Raw genomic sequence first — 15153 nt, forward strand, 5'->3', positions numbered from 1 at the left:
ACGCCTGTGAATGGGCTTCTTCACCACAGGCCATAAGACAGTATTTGACCTCCTTATGCATGAAGGTTTATGCTTGGCAAACACGGGACACTGTGCTGAGGCTCTCAGAGAACAATGCCAAACATGTTAAAGATTCTGCATTTGGCAAACTGATTGGAGGTCCTGTGAACATGGAGCTTTGTAACATCACAGAGACAGAGCCCATTTACCCCAGGTTGTCTAAACTGCCATTAGGAGTCAATCGTTGTCCATTTTGGTTTCTGCCAGCATGTCTGTGACGAGCAGATGAGACACCTTTGGAGTGTATTGGCTTCTCAGAATGCTAGCTTCCCTGACTCTAAAAGCTTTCCATGTCACCAGACATCATCTAAGAACCACAGCTGAGAGTATCCCAGTTTGCTACCACCCGAATCCTGAGGTTTCCACAAGTGTAGTTGAAAATGCCTTGAGGTATGGTTTATGACTTGTTTGTGCTTTGTAACAGCCCATGAGACTTTGAAATAAGTCATTGGGGGAAACATGAACTGAGGTTCCTGGGCTGCGGTCATTCATATTTGGCTCAAGAATAAGCGATTCAGCATTTCCATTGAATAGAAGCTATGTTTGGTTTTATGCAATATATCCATACGCAAGCGCAAATACACTGACAAGTTAAAACCCTTGGACCAAATTGTAGTAACCAAATTTAAATCTCTCTGAAACATTATTTTTACTATATCACAGTACAGGAACTGAAGGGAGAAAACTGTATCTTTCTCTTAATTTTACGTAATTTTAATTTTACATTAATTACCAAGAGGATACACAGAATTATTTCAATATGCCAATGCTCTTAGTCACTACTGGTTAACATTGTTAAACACTGTTCTTCTGTCTTACTCTATCTTTTATCAGTTGAACACTTCACGACCATTTATTTTTCAATATGACATAACATCAAGTGGTAAGACTTTTTTCCCAGGAAATTACACCGTCATTATCAACTTCATAAAATGTAACAATGGCACAACTCAAATAAGATTTCTGAATGGACAAGAAGTATATCAATGAAGAAAATTTATGAATAAAGAAATAGTTCTTAAAAAATGATGAATATGAAATGAGACATGAAGGATCATGAATAACCTTAGCATGAGACTGGGATCAACAGATGCATAGAGACAAGCTAAAGGAATATGCATTCTGGATTACTTTACAATTTCTTGGAAGAGGGTGCTTACACCCAACCATTTCCTCATAGCCTCAGTGACATTCTTATTCCTAAAACTATATATTAGTGGGTTCAACAGAGGTGTGAGTATGGTGTAAAACACAGACACCACCATGTTCTTCTCAGGAGTGTGGAACGAGTTAGGTAGCATGTAGGTATAGACAGCAGCTCCATAGAAGAGGATGACCACAGTCATGTGGGAGGAGCAGGTTGCAAGAGCCTTCTTCCTACCCTCTGCTGAGTTCATCCTGAGAACAGTGAGGAAGATGGATGAGTAGGATCCTGAAATGACTGTCACAGGGATGAGAAGCATGAGCACACAGCACACATACATGAGGGTCTCATAAAGCCAGGTGTCTGAGCAGGAGAGCTTTGTCACAGCAGGAACCTCACAGAAGAAGTGATGGATCTCCCGCGATCCACAGAATGGGAATGTCATAGTGACAGGGGTGAACATGAAGCCATCCAAGAATCCGAGGAGCCAACAGAGAGATAACAGGAGGAGACACACCCTGTAGTTCATGAGGACATGATACCGGAGTGGATGGCAGATGGCCACATAGCGGTCATAAGACATGGCAGCCAGAAGCAAACATTCTGAACCTGCTAGTGTCAGGTAGAGGAACATCTGCATCCCACAGGCAGCAGCTGAGATCCTGTGGCTCCCCAGCACCTGGTCCATGAGCATCTTGGGGACAGTGACAGAAATGTACATGATGTCCATGAGGGACAGCTGGCTGATAAAAAAGTACATGGGTGTGTGAAGGTGGGTGTCAGAGAGTATCAACAGGATCAGGAGGGCATTCCCAGACAAGGCAATCAGGAAAACCACAAATATTACCACAGCAAGCAGGGCAGGGTATTTGCACTGACTGAAGAATCCTACCAGAGTGAAATCTGATTGCCCAGTGTAGTTGTTGATCCAGGAGGTGAGGTCCATGTGTGTCTCCTAGGCAACCAAGAAGGTTTATGGTTAGTGATATACATAAAATCCTACTAGCTGAGAAAATTTCTGGGCCTGTAGATTTGAAAATGATAATCTACCTATACTGTAAGAAATTTAAAAAATTAAAAATTCACATCTGTCTGTGTTTGGAGCCATCACCACTCAGAGTAGAGCTGGCAGAGTTCATGATTGTGGTCTTTCCTCATGGCAAATAGTGTCCTCTATCAACAAGTTTTTGATATTTGTAAGATAACTCTTTGCTTTCAACAAAAATAATGAATTACAGACAAAAATGAACCAGTTCCAACAAACATCAGTTTAAGTGGAATGCAAGCAAGGAAACAAACAAACACATTATTCAGATGTTAATGTATACACAAGTTGGTCTTAAAAAACATTGTAGAGCTTCTTTTGCTAGCATAATGTCGCTTGTACTCCCCAGTTTAGCATTCTATGAGGAGCGTGGTTTTAGAATAATGTGGTACAGCATCTTAGTTGAGTACTGCATACAGTCTATTTCAAATTGAATTCGAACTGTCCTGTAACATCGTTTTGATGGATAAATGGTCTTTCAATGTACATTTATATAAACATATTCATATGAAATTGTAGACACAATAATACACATAATGTGTTTCTCATCCAACCCTGGTTAGGCAGAGTTTATTGGAAGTCCCACCTCTTCTGGTCTCTGCTTCTCCTAGTTCATCTCCTCACAGGCTGTCCATTTGCTCTAAGCTTCAACAGGAGACTGAGGGTTTAGCAGTCACTGCTGGTTGCCAGGCCAGGGTGTGGCAACAGCATCTCTGTGGACTGACAGCCACTTTCTCACTGAGTCTGAGGACAGAGAACACAGCCCTGAGATGTTCCTGAGAGCAGCTCCCCATTCCTTCACCCCACACTCATCCTGCCTCTGTGTTAGATGCTGAGAAATCCAGGGACACATTAACCTTGATTGCACTGAACAAGGTCCGTGTCCATCTATGCTGTGAAAATAGCACATAAATTCCAATTAAATTGGAAGGTTAAGGAAGGTACAACACGGTGAGAAGCAGCATCCCACAGAATGCATCCATCATTTCTGACCTTGCCCACGGCACTTTAAAGGAGAGATTTTTAAAGGTTTTCATTCTATTTATTCATTTATTTATTTATTATTTCTGAATAAGTAGATAGTACTTATTTTTGTAAGTAGAATTAGTAGGAAGGAAATGAAGTCTCCACTTTCTCATATGTTAGCAATATTTTCAAGGGATGGGTTGTTGAGATAGTGGTCACAACTCTCAGGAACATTTTACATCTGTGTCAGGATTCTAAAAATGAAAACACCAAAGCAAACCACATACTGAGGTCATTGAAATGTCACGTACTGCCTGAGCTGCAGATAGAGCAGAGAAAGGCAAGCTTCTATTTGCCTTCATATAGATGCCATTCAGATCTGAGACCTCTGGGAAGAGATGGACAGAGATACTGACAGATAACAGACTGAGAGATAGGAAGAAATAAGGTAGATTTACGTTATAAAAACATATATTTGTGAAAGGAAACTCAGGTCTATTCAACAATGTCAAATTTTCAACACTCACCTTATCTTTAACTGCTGACTGATGGTGGACACAGTGAATAAAGACAAGCATGGTGCCACCAGCTCTGAGAAACCTGGCACACTATTGGATGGGTGAGTAGAGGTCAGGAGGCAGGTAAAGGGCAGTAGGTGTGCTGGGAAAGTCAGAGCTCTTTTTTCTGTGGGGACCACTGGCATCAGTGAGATCAGGAATGTGGTGTGAAGTAGGCAAGGGATTATCAGCTCTATTTTTCTTACTTCTGTGCCATTTCATGCCATGTGAACAGATCAGTGCATTGTGAACCCTTTGCATTACTAACAGTGAAGGCAGAGCAATGACAGTCCAGCATCCCAAGCCCGCAGCATCCCTGAGCCTCCCTGTTGCTTCCATGGGACACACCACACTCTCCTCTTTTACAGAGCAGAAGCTCAGGGTCTCAGGCATCTTGACTCATGTCATACAATGAGTGACAGAGTGAGTGCTTACCCTGTGAGTAGGCACAGAATGTGCACTTGTGTGGTTCTATGGGAAACATTACTTCTGTAGGAAGATATGGTTTTATTTTTGATCACTCATTGCATGCTTTATATGGTGAAACTTGAATAAAGGGAAGACAATTATTTTTGCATTATTATAACTCTCAATACTTACCCACACTTGAAATTAAATATCCCACCCACAGACAGTTTTGAAATGAAAGTGTTGTCATATGAATGCTCAAGACTGCAGAAGGAAGGGTGGCTGTGGAACAGATGACTACAACAATCCTGGTACTTGTGAGACTGAGGCAGGGATCATCAACACACTCAAGGCAAGACTCGTGTTTTTGTGAAAACACACACACACACACACACACACACACACACACACACACACACACGTGTGTGTGTGTGTGTGTTTGTATATGAAACACATACTGCTTCATTCATAATATACAGAAAATTCTCAGTAAGGAGCACTAAAGGGAATATTTACGACCATCCTGCATGTGCTAGTGCACACTTTTGATCCCAGCACTGGGAGGAAGAGGCATGTAGATCTGTGTTTGACACCATCTTGGTTTACAGACTGATTTCCAAGGCAGCCAGTGTGACACGGACAAATGCTGTCTGGAAAAACCAAGACTGATTAGGGGGAGGCTGAATTTCTTTCTCCTGATAATAAAAAGACAGTAAAGGATAGAGGATAAAAGAGATTCTGTGAGGAAGGAACAGAGTCTAGTGCCCACGCTGTGCTGTGCAGACTCTCCTGTCAGGTGGACTTACCGTCAGATGCAGCTGCAGTCTGGGCCACAATGGGCAAAAGACAGAGCTACTTAAGTGCACAAGGAAAAGGATGCAAGTGACGTCATTCCTGGCTGGACTCTGCTCATTGCCAGATAAAGAATTTGTTGATTACTCCCTTCTGAGACTTTAAAGAAGAATGTATCTAGGAGAGCCAAGGAACCTACTGGCAACTTCTGCCAAAGATTGTTTTACCCCTCAGTTTTGTTATAGTGAAAAAATCATAATTAGTATTAAATAATAACCCTGAATAATACCATCATAAATAAAAATCAGCCCTAACATGAGTCAGTCTTTTTTTGTCCAGAACTTTATTCACTACACAATCCTTTCTCTCTCTCTCTCTCTACCCTCTTACTCTCTGTGTTCATCTAAACTTCCAGCAGCCATCATAGACATGCAGTTGGAAGCTTGGGTTTCATCTGCTGTATTATAAACACAGGATAACCCTGAACCCTCATCCCTCTTGTGCCATCTTGTCCTCCCCAATGTCCATAATTCCATGTTCTGCTGTAAGTCAAAACCCATATTCTTCAGTGTAACTATCTGTTTCTTTTAAAACAGAGACCTGGAAGTTACAGAATGATCTATAAATGCAAATATCTTAGATGAAAATGTAAATCTTGATATTGCCAACAGCTGAGCAAAAGTCCCAGGTTAAAAGTCACTCTCTGTCTTAAAATTAGGCAATTGTGCAGAAACAGTGAAGGACACTGTGTAGTCAGAGCTAGTCTACACAGGGTGGAAGACAAAGACAACTTTGCACTCTTGATCTGCAGCCAAATTTTTCTGACCTTTTTCCGGATGCTAAAAGTTGCCGATCACTTTACAATAACATGCCACTCTTCCCATGCCTTCTTCTGGCCACATAGGCCACCTTCTGAGCTCAATCCTTTCAAGCCCCTATAGACTCCTGTGTTTGAATGCTTGGCACACAGGGAGTGACATTATAAGTAGGTGGGCCCATGACAGAATAGGTGTAGCCTTGTTGGATGAAATGTGGCACTGTTGGTTGGGTTTTGTGGGCTTCCAGTGCTCAAGCACTTCCTAGTTTGGAAGAGACAGTTCCTCCTTACTGCATCCAGATCAAGATGTAGATCTCTCAGCTCCTTCTCCAGCACCATGTCTGCCTAGATGCTGCCATCCTTCCTGCCATGATGATAATGGACAAAATCTCTGAAACTGTAAACCAGGCCCAATTAAATGTTGTCCTTTAGAAGAGTTTCCTTGATCCTGCTGTTCCTTCACAGCAATGAAACCCTGAGTACTATAGCATCCTTATCTGTAACTGCTCATCTGGGGCTGCATCGACTTTGGTTGACAGAGGATCTCTGGGACTCCAGGCTCTGTCCAGTACTTAAAGCAGCTAACTAGGTATTGTTAGGACACAGTTGTCTTGGGTCCTGCATGTGTCAGGAAAGGACCACCAATAGTTTCTGGGTATCCAGCATCCAATGCAGCTCTTGATAATATTCCATCTCAATGCCACCAGCCTGCTCTATGCCCTGCATGAAGTTCTCCAGCTTAGAAATGGAAGGCTTTGTAGAGGCCTGGGAACTGATCCATGAGGATCTCTGCTGGAGAATAGAAATAATAATTAGTGTCATCAAACAAATCTTATGCAATAAAAATTGGTAAACACATGCTACAGTATGTTCAAATAATAGAAATGCAATAGAAACAAAAATATTCTCTCTGCTCCCAGACCCCGTGGGAGAGAGACCTCACTGCCTGGTCAGGTGGGCACTCCTGAGGCTGCAGAGCAGAAGAGACCACCAACACTGCCCACCCCTGCCCACATCCCTGGCCCAAGAGGAAACTGTATAAGGCCTCTGGACTCCCGTGGGGGAGGGCCCAGGAGCGGCAGGACCCCTGCCTGAGACACTGCTGGAACCTGAAGGAAACAGACCAGATAAACAGTTCTCTGCACCCAAATCCCGTGGGAGGGAGAGCTAAACCTTCAGAGAGGCAGACAAGCCTGGGAAACCAGAAGAGACTGCTCTCTGCACACACACTCGGACGCCAGAGGAAAACACCAAAGGCCATCTGGAACCCTGATGCACTGAAGCTCCCGGAAAGGGCGGCGCAGATCTTCCTGGTTGCTGCCGCCGCAGAGAGCCCGACGGCAGCACCTCTCAACCGAACTTGAGCCTCAGGACCACAGGTAAGACCAACTTTTCTGCTGCAAGTGACCTGCCTGGTGAACTCAAGACACAGGCCCACAGGAACAGCTGAAGACCTGTAGAGAGGAAAAACTACATGCCCGAAAGCAGAACACTCTGTCCCCATAACTGACTGAAAGAGAGGAAAACAGGTCTACAGCACTCCTGACACACAGGCTTATAGGACAGTCTAGCCACTGTCAGAAATAGCAGAACAAAGTAACACTAGAGATAATCTGATGGCGAGAGGCAAGTGCAGGAACCCAAGCAACAGAAACCAAGACTACATGGCATCATTGGAGCCCAATTCTCCCACCAAAACAAACATGGAATATCCAAACACACCAGAAAAGCAAGATCTAGTTTCAAAATCATATTTGATCATGATGCTGGAGGACTTCAAGAAAGACGTGAAGAACTCCCTTAGAGAAACACAGGAAAACATTAATAAACAAGTAGAAGCCTACAGAAAGGAATCACAAAAATACCTGAAAGAATTCCAGGAAAACATAAATAAACAAGTAGAAGCCCATAGAGAGGAGACACAAAAATCCCTGAAAGAATTCCAGGAAAACACAATCAAACAGTTGAAGGAATTAAAAATGGAAATAGAAGCAATCAAGAAAGAACACATGGAAACAACCCTGGATATAGAAAACCAAAAGAAGAGACAAGGAGCTGTAGATACAAGCTTCACCAACAGAATACAAGAGATGGAAGAGAGAATCTCAGGAGCAGAAGATTCCATAGAAATCATTGACTCAACTGTCAAAGATAATGTAAAGCGGAAAAAGCTACTGGTCCAAAACATACAGGAAATCCAGGACTCAATGAGAAGATCAAACCTAAGGATAATAGGTATAGAAGAGAGTGAAGATGCCCAGCTCAAAGGACCAGTTAATATCTTCAACAAAATCATAGAAGAAAACTTCCCTAACCTAAAAAAAGAGATACCCATAGGCATACAAGAAGCCTACAGAACTCCAAATACATTGGACCAGAAACGTAACACCTCCCATCACATAATTGTCAAAACACCAAACGCACAAAATAAAGAAAGAATATTAAAAGCAGTAAGGGAAAAAGGTCAAGTAACATATAAAGGCAGACCTATCAGAATCACACCAGACTTCTCGCCAGACACTATGAAGGCCAGAAGATCCTGGACTGATGTCATACAGACCCTAAGAGAACACAAATGCCAGCCCAGGTTACTGTATCCTGCAAAACACTCAATTAATATAGATGGAGAAACCAAGATATTCCATGACAAAACCAAATTTACACAATATCTTTCTACAAATCCAGCACTACAAAGGATAATATATGGTAAAGCCCAACATAAGGAGGCAAGCTATACCCTAGAAGAAGCAAGAAACTAATCGTCTTGGCAACAAAACAAAGAGAGTGAAAGCACACAAACATAACCTCACATCCAAATATGAATATAACGGGAAGCAATAATCACTATTCCTTAATATCTCTCAACATCAATGGCCTCAACTCTCCAATAAAAAGACATAGATTAACAAATTGGATATGCAACGAGGACCCTGCATTCTGCTGCCTACAGGAAACACACCTCAGAGACAAAGACAGACACTACCTCAGAGTGAAAGGCTGGAAAACAAATTTCCAAGCAAATGGTCAGAAGAAGCAAGCTGGAGTAGCCATTCTAATATCAAATAAAATCAATTTTCAACCAAAAGTCATCAAAAAAGATGAGGAAGGACACTTCATATTCATCAAAGGAAAAATCCACCAAGACGAACTCTCAATCCTAAATATCTATACCCCAAATACAAGGGCACCTACATATGTAAAAGAAACCTTACTAAAGCTCAAAACACACATTGCACCTCACACAATAATAGTGGGAGATTTCAACACCCCACTCTCATCAATGGACAGATCATGGAAACAGAAATTAAACAGAGATGTCGACAGACTAAGAGAAGTCATGAGCCAAATGGACTTAACGGATATTTATAGAACATTCTATCCTAAAGCAAAAGGATATAACTTCTTCTCAGCTCCTCATGGTACTTTCTCCAAAATTGACCATATAATTGTCAAAAAACGGGCCTCAACAGGTACAGAAAGATAGAAATAATCCCATGCGTGCTATCGGACCACCACGGCCTAAAACTGGTCTTCAATAACAATAAGGGAAGAATGCCCACATATACGTGGAAATTGAACAATGCTCTACTCAATGATAACCTGGTCAAGGAAGAAATAAAGAAAGAAATTAAAAACTTTTTAGAATTTAATGAAAATGAAGGTACAACATACCCAAACTTATGGGACACAATGAAAGCTGTGCTAAGAGGAAAACTCATAGCGCTGAGTGCCTGCAGAAAGAAACAGGAAAGAGCATATGTCAGCAGCTTGACAGCACACCTAAAAGCTCTAGAACAAAAAGAAGCAAATACACCCAGGAGGAGTAGAAGGCAGGAAATAATCAAACTCAGAGCTGAAATCAACCAAGTAGAAACAAAAAGGACCATAGAAAGAATCAACAGAACCAAAAGTTGGTTCTTGGAGAAAATCAACAAGATAGATAAACCCTTAGCCAGACTAACGAGAGGACACAGAGAGTGCGTCCAAATTAACAAAATCAGAAATGAAAAGGGAGACAAAACTACAGAGTCAGAGGAAATTCAAAAAATCATCAGATCTTACTATAAAAGCCTATATTCAACAAAACTTGAAAATCTACAGGAAATGGACAATTTCCTAGACAGATACCAGGTATCGAAGTTAAATCAGGAACAGATAAACCAGTTAAACAACCCCATAACTCCTAAGGAAATAGAAGCAGTCATTAAAGGTCTCCCAACCAAAAAGAGCCCAGGTCCAGACGGGTTTAGTGCAGAATTCTATCAAACCTTCATAGAAGACCTCATACCAATATTATCCAAACTATTCCACAAAATTGAAACAGATGGATTACTCCCGAATACCTTCTACGAAGCCACAATTACTCTTATACCTAAACCACACAAAGGCACAACAAAGAAAGAGAACTTCAGACCAATTTCCCTTATGAATATCGACGCAAAAATACTCAATAAAATTCTGGCAAACCGAATTCAAGAGCACATCAAAACAATCATCCACCATGATCAAGTAGGCTTCATCCCAGGCATGCAGGGATGGTTTAATATACGGAAAACCATCAATGTGATCCATTATATAAACAAACTGAAAGAACAAAACCACATGATCATTTCATTAGATGCTGAGAAAGCATTTGACAAAATTCAACACCCCTTCATGATAAAAGTCCTGGAAAGAATAGGAATTCAAGGCCCATACCTAAACATAGTAAAAGCCATATACAGCAAACCAGTTGCTAACATTAAACTAAATGGAGAGAAACTTGAAGCAATCCCACTAAAATCTGGGACTAGACAAGGCTGCCCACTCTCTCCCTACTTCTTCAATATAGTTCTTGAAGTTCTAGCCAGAGCAATCAGACAACAAAAGGAGATCAAGGGGATACAGATCGGAAAAGAAGAGGTCAAAATATCACTATTTGCAGATGATATGATAGTATATTTAAGTGATCCCAAAAGTTCCACCAGAGAACTACTAAAGCTGATAAACAACTTCAGCAAAGTGGCTGGGTATAAAATTAACTCAAATAAATCAGTTGCCTTCCTCTATACAAAAGAGAAACAAGCCGAGAAAGAAATTAGGGAAACGACACCCTTCATAATAGACCCAAATAATATAAAGTACCTCGGTGTGACTTTAACCAAACAAGTAAAAGATCTGTACAATAAGAACTTCAAGACACTGAGGAAAGAAATTGAAGAAGACCTCAGAAGATGGAAAGATCTCCCATGCTCATGGATTGGCAGGATTAACATAGTAAAAATGTCCATTTTACCAAAAGCAATCTACAGATTCAATGCAATCCCCATCAAAATACCAATCCAATTCTTCAAAGAGTTAGACAGAACAATTTGCAAATTCATCTGTATTAACAAAAAACCCAGGATAGCTAAAGCTATCCTCAACAATAAAATGACTTCAGGGGGAATCACTATACCTGAACTCAAGCAGTATTACAGAGCAATAGTGATAAAAACTGCATGGTATTGGTACAGAGACAGACAGATAGACCAATGGAATAGAATTGAAGACCCAGAAATGAACCCACACACCTATGGTCACTTGATTTTTGACAAAGGAGCCAAAACCATCCAATGGAAAAAAGATAGCATTTTCAGCAAATGGTGCTGGTTCAACTGGAATCAACATGTAGAAGAATGCAGATCGATCCATGCTTATCACCCTGTACAAAGCTCAAGTGCAAGTGAATCAAGGACCTCCACATCAAACCAGACACACTCAAACTAATAGAAGAAAAACTAGGGAAGCATCTGGAACACATGGGCACTGGAAAAAATTTCCTGAACAAAACACCAATGGCTTATGCTCTAAGATCAAGAATCGACAAATGGGATCTCATAAAACTGCAAAATTTCTGTAAGGCAAAGGACACTGTGGTTAGGACAAAACGGCAACCAACAGATTGGGAAAAGATCTTTATCAATCCTACAACAGATAGAGGCCTTATATCCAAAATATACAAAGAACTCAAGAAGTTAGACCGCAGGGAAACAAATAACCCTATTAAAAATGGGGTTCAGAGCTAAACAAAGAATTCACAGCTGAGGAATGCCGAATGGCTGAGAAACACCTAAAGAAATGTTCAACATCTTTAGTCATAAGGGAAACGCAAATCAAAACAACCCTTAGATTTCACCTCACACCAGTGAGAATGGCTAAGATCAAAAACTCAGGTGACAGCAGATGCTGGCGAGGATGTGGAGAAAGAGGAACACTCCTCCATTGTTGGTGGGATTGCAGACTGGTAAAACCATTCTGGAAATCAGTCTGGAGGTTCCTCAGAAAATTGGACATCGAACTGCCTGAGGATCCAGCTATACCTCTCTTGGGCATATACCCAAAAGATGCCTCAACATATAAAAAAGACACGTGCTCCACTATGTTCATCGCAGCCTTATTTATAATAGCCAGAAGCTGCAAAGAACCCAGATGCCCTTCAACAGAGGAATGGATACAGAAAATGTGGTACATCTACACAATGGAATATTACTCAGCTATCAAAAACAACGACTTTATGAAATTCGTAGGCAAATGGTTGGAACTGGAAAATATCATCCTGAGTGAGCTAACCCAATCACAGAAAGACATACATGGTATGCACTCATTGATACGTGGCTATTAGCCCAAATGCTTGAATTACCCTAGATCCCTCGAACAAACGAAACTCAAGATGGATGATCAAAATGTGAATGCTTCACTCTTTCTTTAAATGAGGAAAAAGAATACCCTTGGCAGGGAAGGGAGAGGCAAAGACTAAAACAGAGACTGAAGGAACACCCATTCAGAGCCTGCCCCACATATGGCCCATACATATACAGCCACCCAATTAGACAAGATGGATGAAGCAAAGAAGTGCAGACCGACAGGAGCCGGATGTAGATTGCTCCAGAGAGACACAGCCAGAATACAGCAAATACAGAGGCGAATGCCAGCAGCAAACCACTGAACTGAGAATAGGTCCCCCGTTGAAGGAATCAGAGAAAGAACTGGAAGAGCTTGAAGGGGCTCGAGACCCATATGTACAACAATGCCAAGCAACCAGAGCTTCCAGAGATTAAGCCACTACCTAAAGACTATACATGGACTGACCCTGGTCTCTGACCTCATAGGTAGCAATGAATATCCTAAAAAGAGCACCAGTGGAAGGGGAAGCCCTGGGTCCTGCTAAGACTGAACCCCCAGTGAACTAGACTGTTGGGGGGAGGGCGGCAATGGGGGGAGGGTTGGGAGGGGAACACCCATAAGGAAGGGGAAGGGGGGAGGGGGATGTTTGCCCGGATACCGGGAAAGGGAATAACACTTGAACTATATATAAGAAATACTCAAGTTAATAAAAAAATATTTATAACAGAAGCTTACACACAGCATAATCTGCCCACCAAAACACAGGGTTAATCAGTAGATAATGAAAATGACAAATCACAGGGAAAACCCAAAACCTTTGCAAGGGATTCTGGGTAATTCCATGGGAGCCACAATGTGAAGACTGTGTTGGTATGAGGAAATCTTCTAACTAGTGTCTGAGTGTGTGAGATTATTTTAGCTACCACTTCCTCTCTAGGCCTAAAAGATTTAGCTTTTCAAATGGTTAGTCTGAAATCCAAAGGGTAATATGTATATCCTCTTTGACCCTGCTCTACAGGATTCTAACCCAGGCACCACCAGAAGTCCATCTGAATGTGGTTGGTGATACCCTGCTCAACCAAGGGCCATACTGGCCAGAAGACCAGAGAGAAAAGAAAAACTAAGAAACAAAGCATGAATCTAACGAAGACAATCTCAGAAATCTGTGCTTCAATCTATAATCACTCAACTCAGATGCCTAGATGCTAGTACAAGACCAGAGGCAAGATTCCATAGAAATCATCGACTGTCAAAGATAATGTAAAACAGAAAAGGCTATTGGTTCAAAACATTCTGGAAATCGAGGACTCAATGAGAAGATCAAACCTAAGGATAATATGTATAGAAGAGAGTGAAGACACCCAGTTCAAAGAACCAGTAAATATCTTCAACAAAATCATAGAAGAAAACTTCCCTAACCTAAAGAAAGAGATGCCCATAAACATAAAAGAACCCACAGAACTCCAAATAGATTGGACCAGAAAAGAAACTCCTCCCGTCACATAATAGTCAAAACACCAAATGTACAAAACAAAGAAAGAATATTAAAAGCAGTAAGGGAAAAAGTCAAGTAACATATAAAGGCAGACCTATCAGAATCACACCGGACTTCTCACCAGGGACTATGAAAGTCAGATGATCCTGGACAGATGTCATACAGGCCCTAAGAGAACAGAAATGCCAGCCCAGGTTACTGTATCCAGCAAAACTCTCAATTAACATAGATGGAAAAACCAAGATATTCTATGACAAAACCAAATTTACACAATATCTTTCTACAAATCCAGCCCTACAAAGGAAAATAAATGGTAAAGTCCAACATAAGGAGGCAAGCTACACTCTAGAAATAGCAAGAAACTAATCCTCTTGCAATAAAACAAAGAGAAGAAAAGCACACAAACATAATCTCACATCCAAATACGAATATAACAGAAAGCAACAATCACTATTCCTTAATATCACTCAACATCAATGGACTCAACTCCCCAATAAAAAGACATAGATTAACAAACTGGATATGCAATGAGGACCCTGCATTCTGCTGCCTACAGGAAACATACCTCAGAGACAAAGACAGACACTACCTCAGAGTGAAAGGCTGGAAAACAACTTTCCAAGCAAATGGTCAGAAGAAGCAAGCTGGAGTAGCCATTCTAATATTGAATAAAATCGATTTTCAACCAAAAGTCATCAAAAAAGATAAGGTAGGACACTTCATATTCATCAAAGGAAAAATCCACCAAGATGAACTCTCAGTCCTAAATAAATATGCTCCAAATACAAGGGCACCTACATACATAAAAGAAAACTTACTAAAGCTCAAAACACACATTGCACCCCACACAATAATAGTAGGAGATTTCAACACCCCACTCTCATCAATGGACATATCATGGAAACAGAAATTAAACAGAGACATAGACAGACTAAGAGAATTCATGAACCAAATGGACTTAACTGATATTTATAGAATATTCTATCCTAAAACAAAAGGATATACCTTCTTCTCACCACCTCATGGTACGTTCTCCAAAGTAGACCATATAATTGGCCATAAAACAGGCCTCAATAGATACAGAAAGACAGAAATAATCCCATGTGTCCTAGCAGACCACCATGGGCTAAACCTTGTCTTCAACAACAATAAGGGAAGAACGCCCACATATATATGGAAGTTGAACAATGCTCTACTCAATGATAACCTGGTCAAGGAAGAAAT

General features: G+C 41.1%; 1 protein-coding gene across 1 annotated transcript; it reads right to left on the reverse strand.

Moving 5' to 3' along the window:
• Positions 1–1187: 1187 nt before the first annotated feature.
• On the reverse strand, positions 1188–2150 carry Or2t47d (olfactory receptor family 2 subfamily T member 47D). The gene is given in 1 exon segment (NM_001000006.1): positions 1188–2150. A coding segment is annotated over 1 exon segment (963 nt).
• Positions 2151–15153: the final 13003 nt, after the last annotated feature.

This window comes from Rattus norvegicus, chromosome 10, assembly GCF_021556685.1.
Source record: "Rattus norvegicus strain SHRSP/BbbUtx chromosome 10, alternate assembly SHRSP_T2T, whole genome shotgun sequence".
In the NCBI taxonomy this organism is placed as follows: domain Eukaryota; kingdom Metazoa; phylum Chordata; class Mammalia; order Rodentia; family Muridae; genus Rattus; species Rattus norvegicus.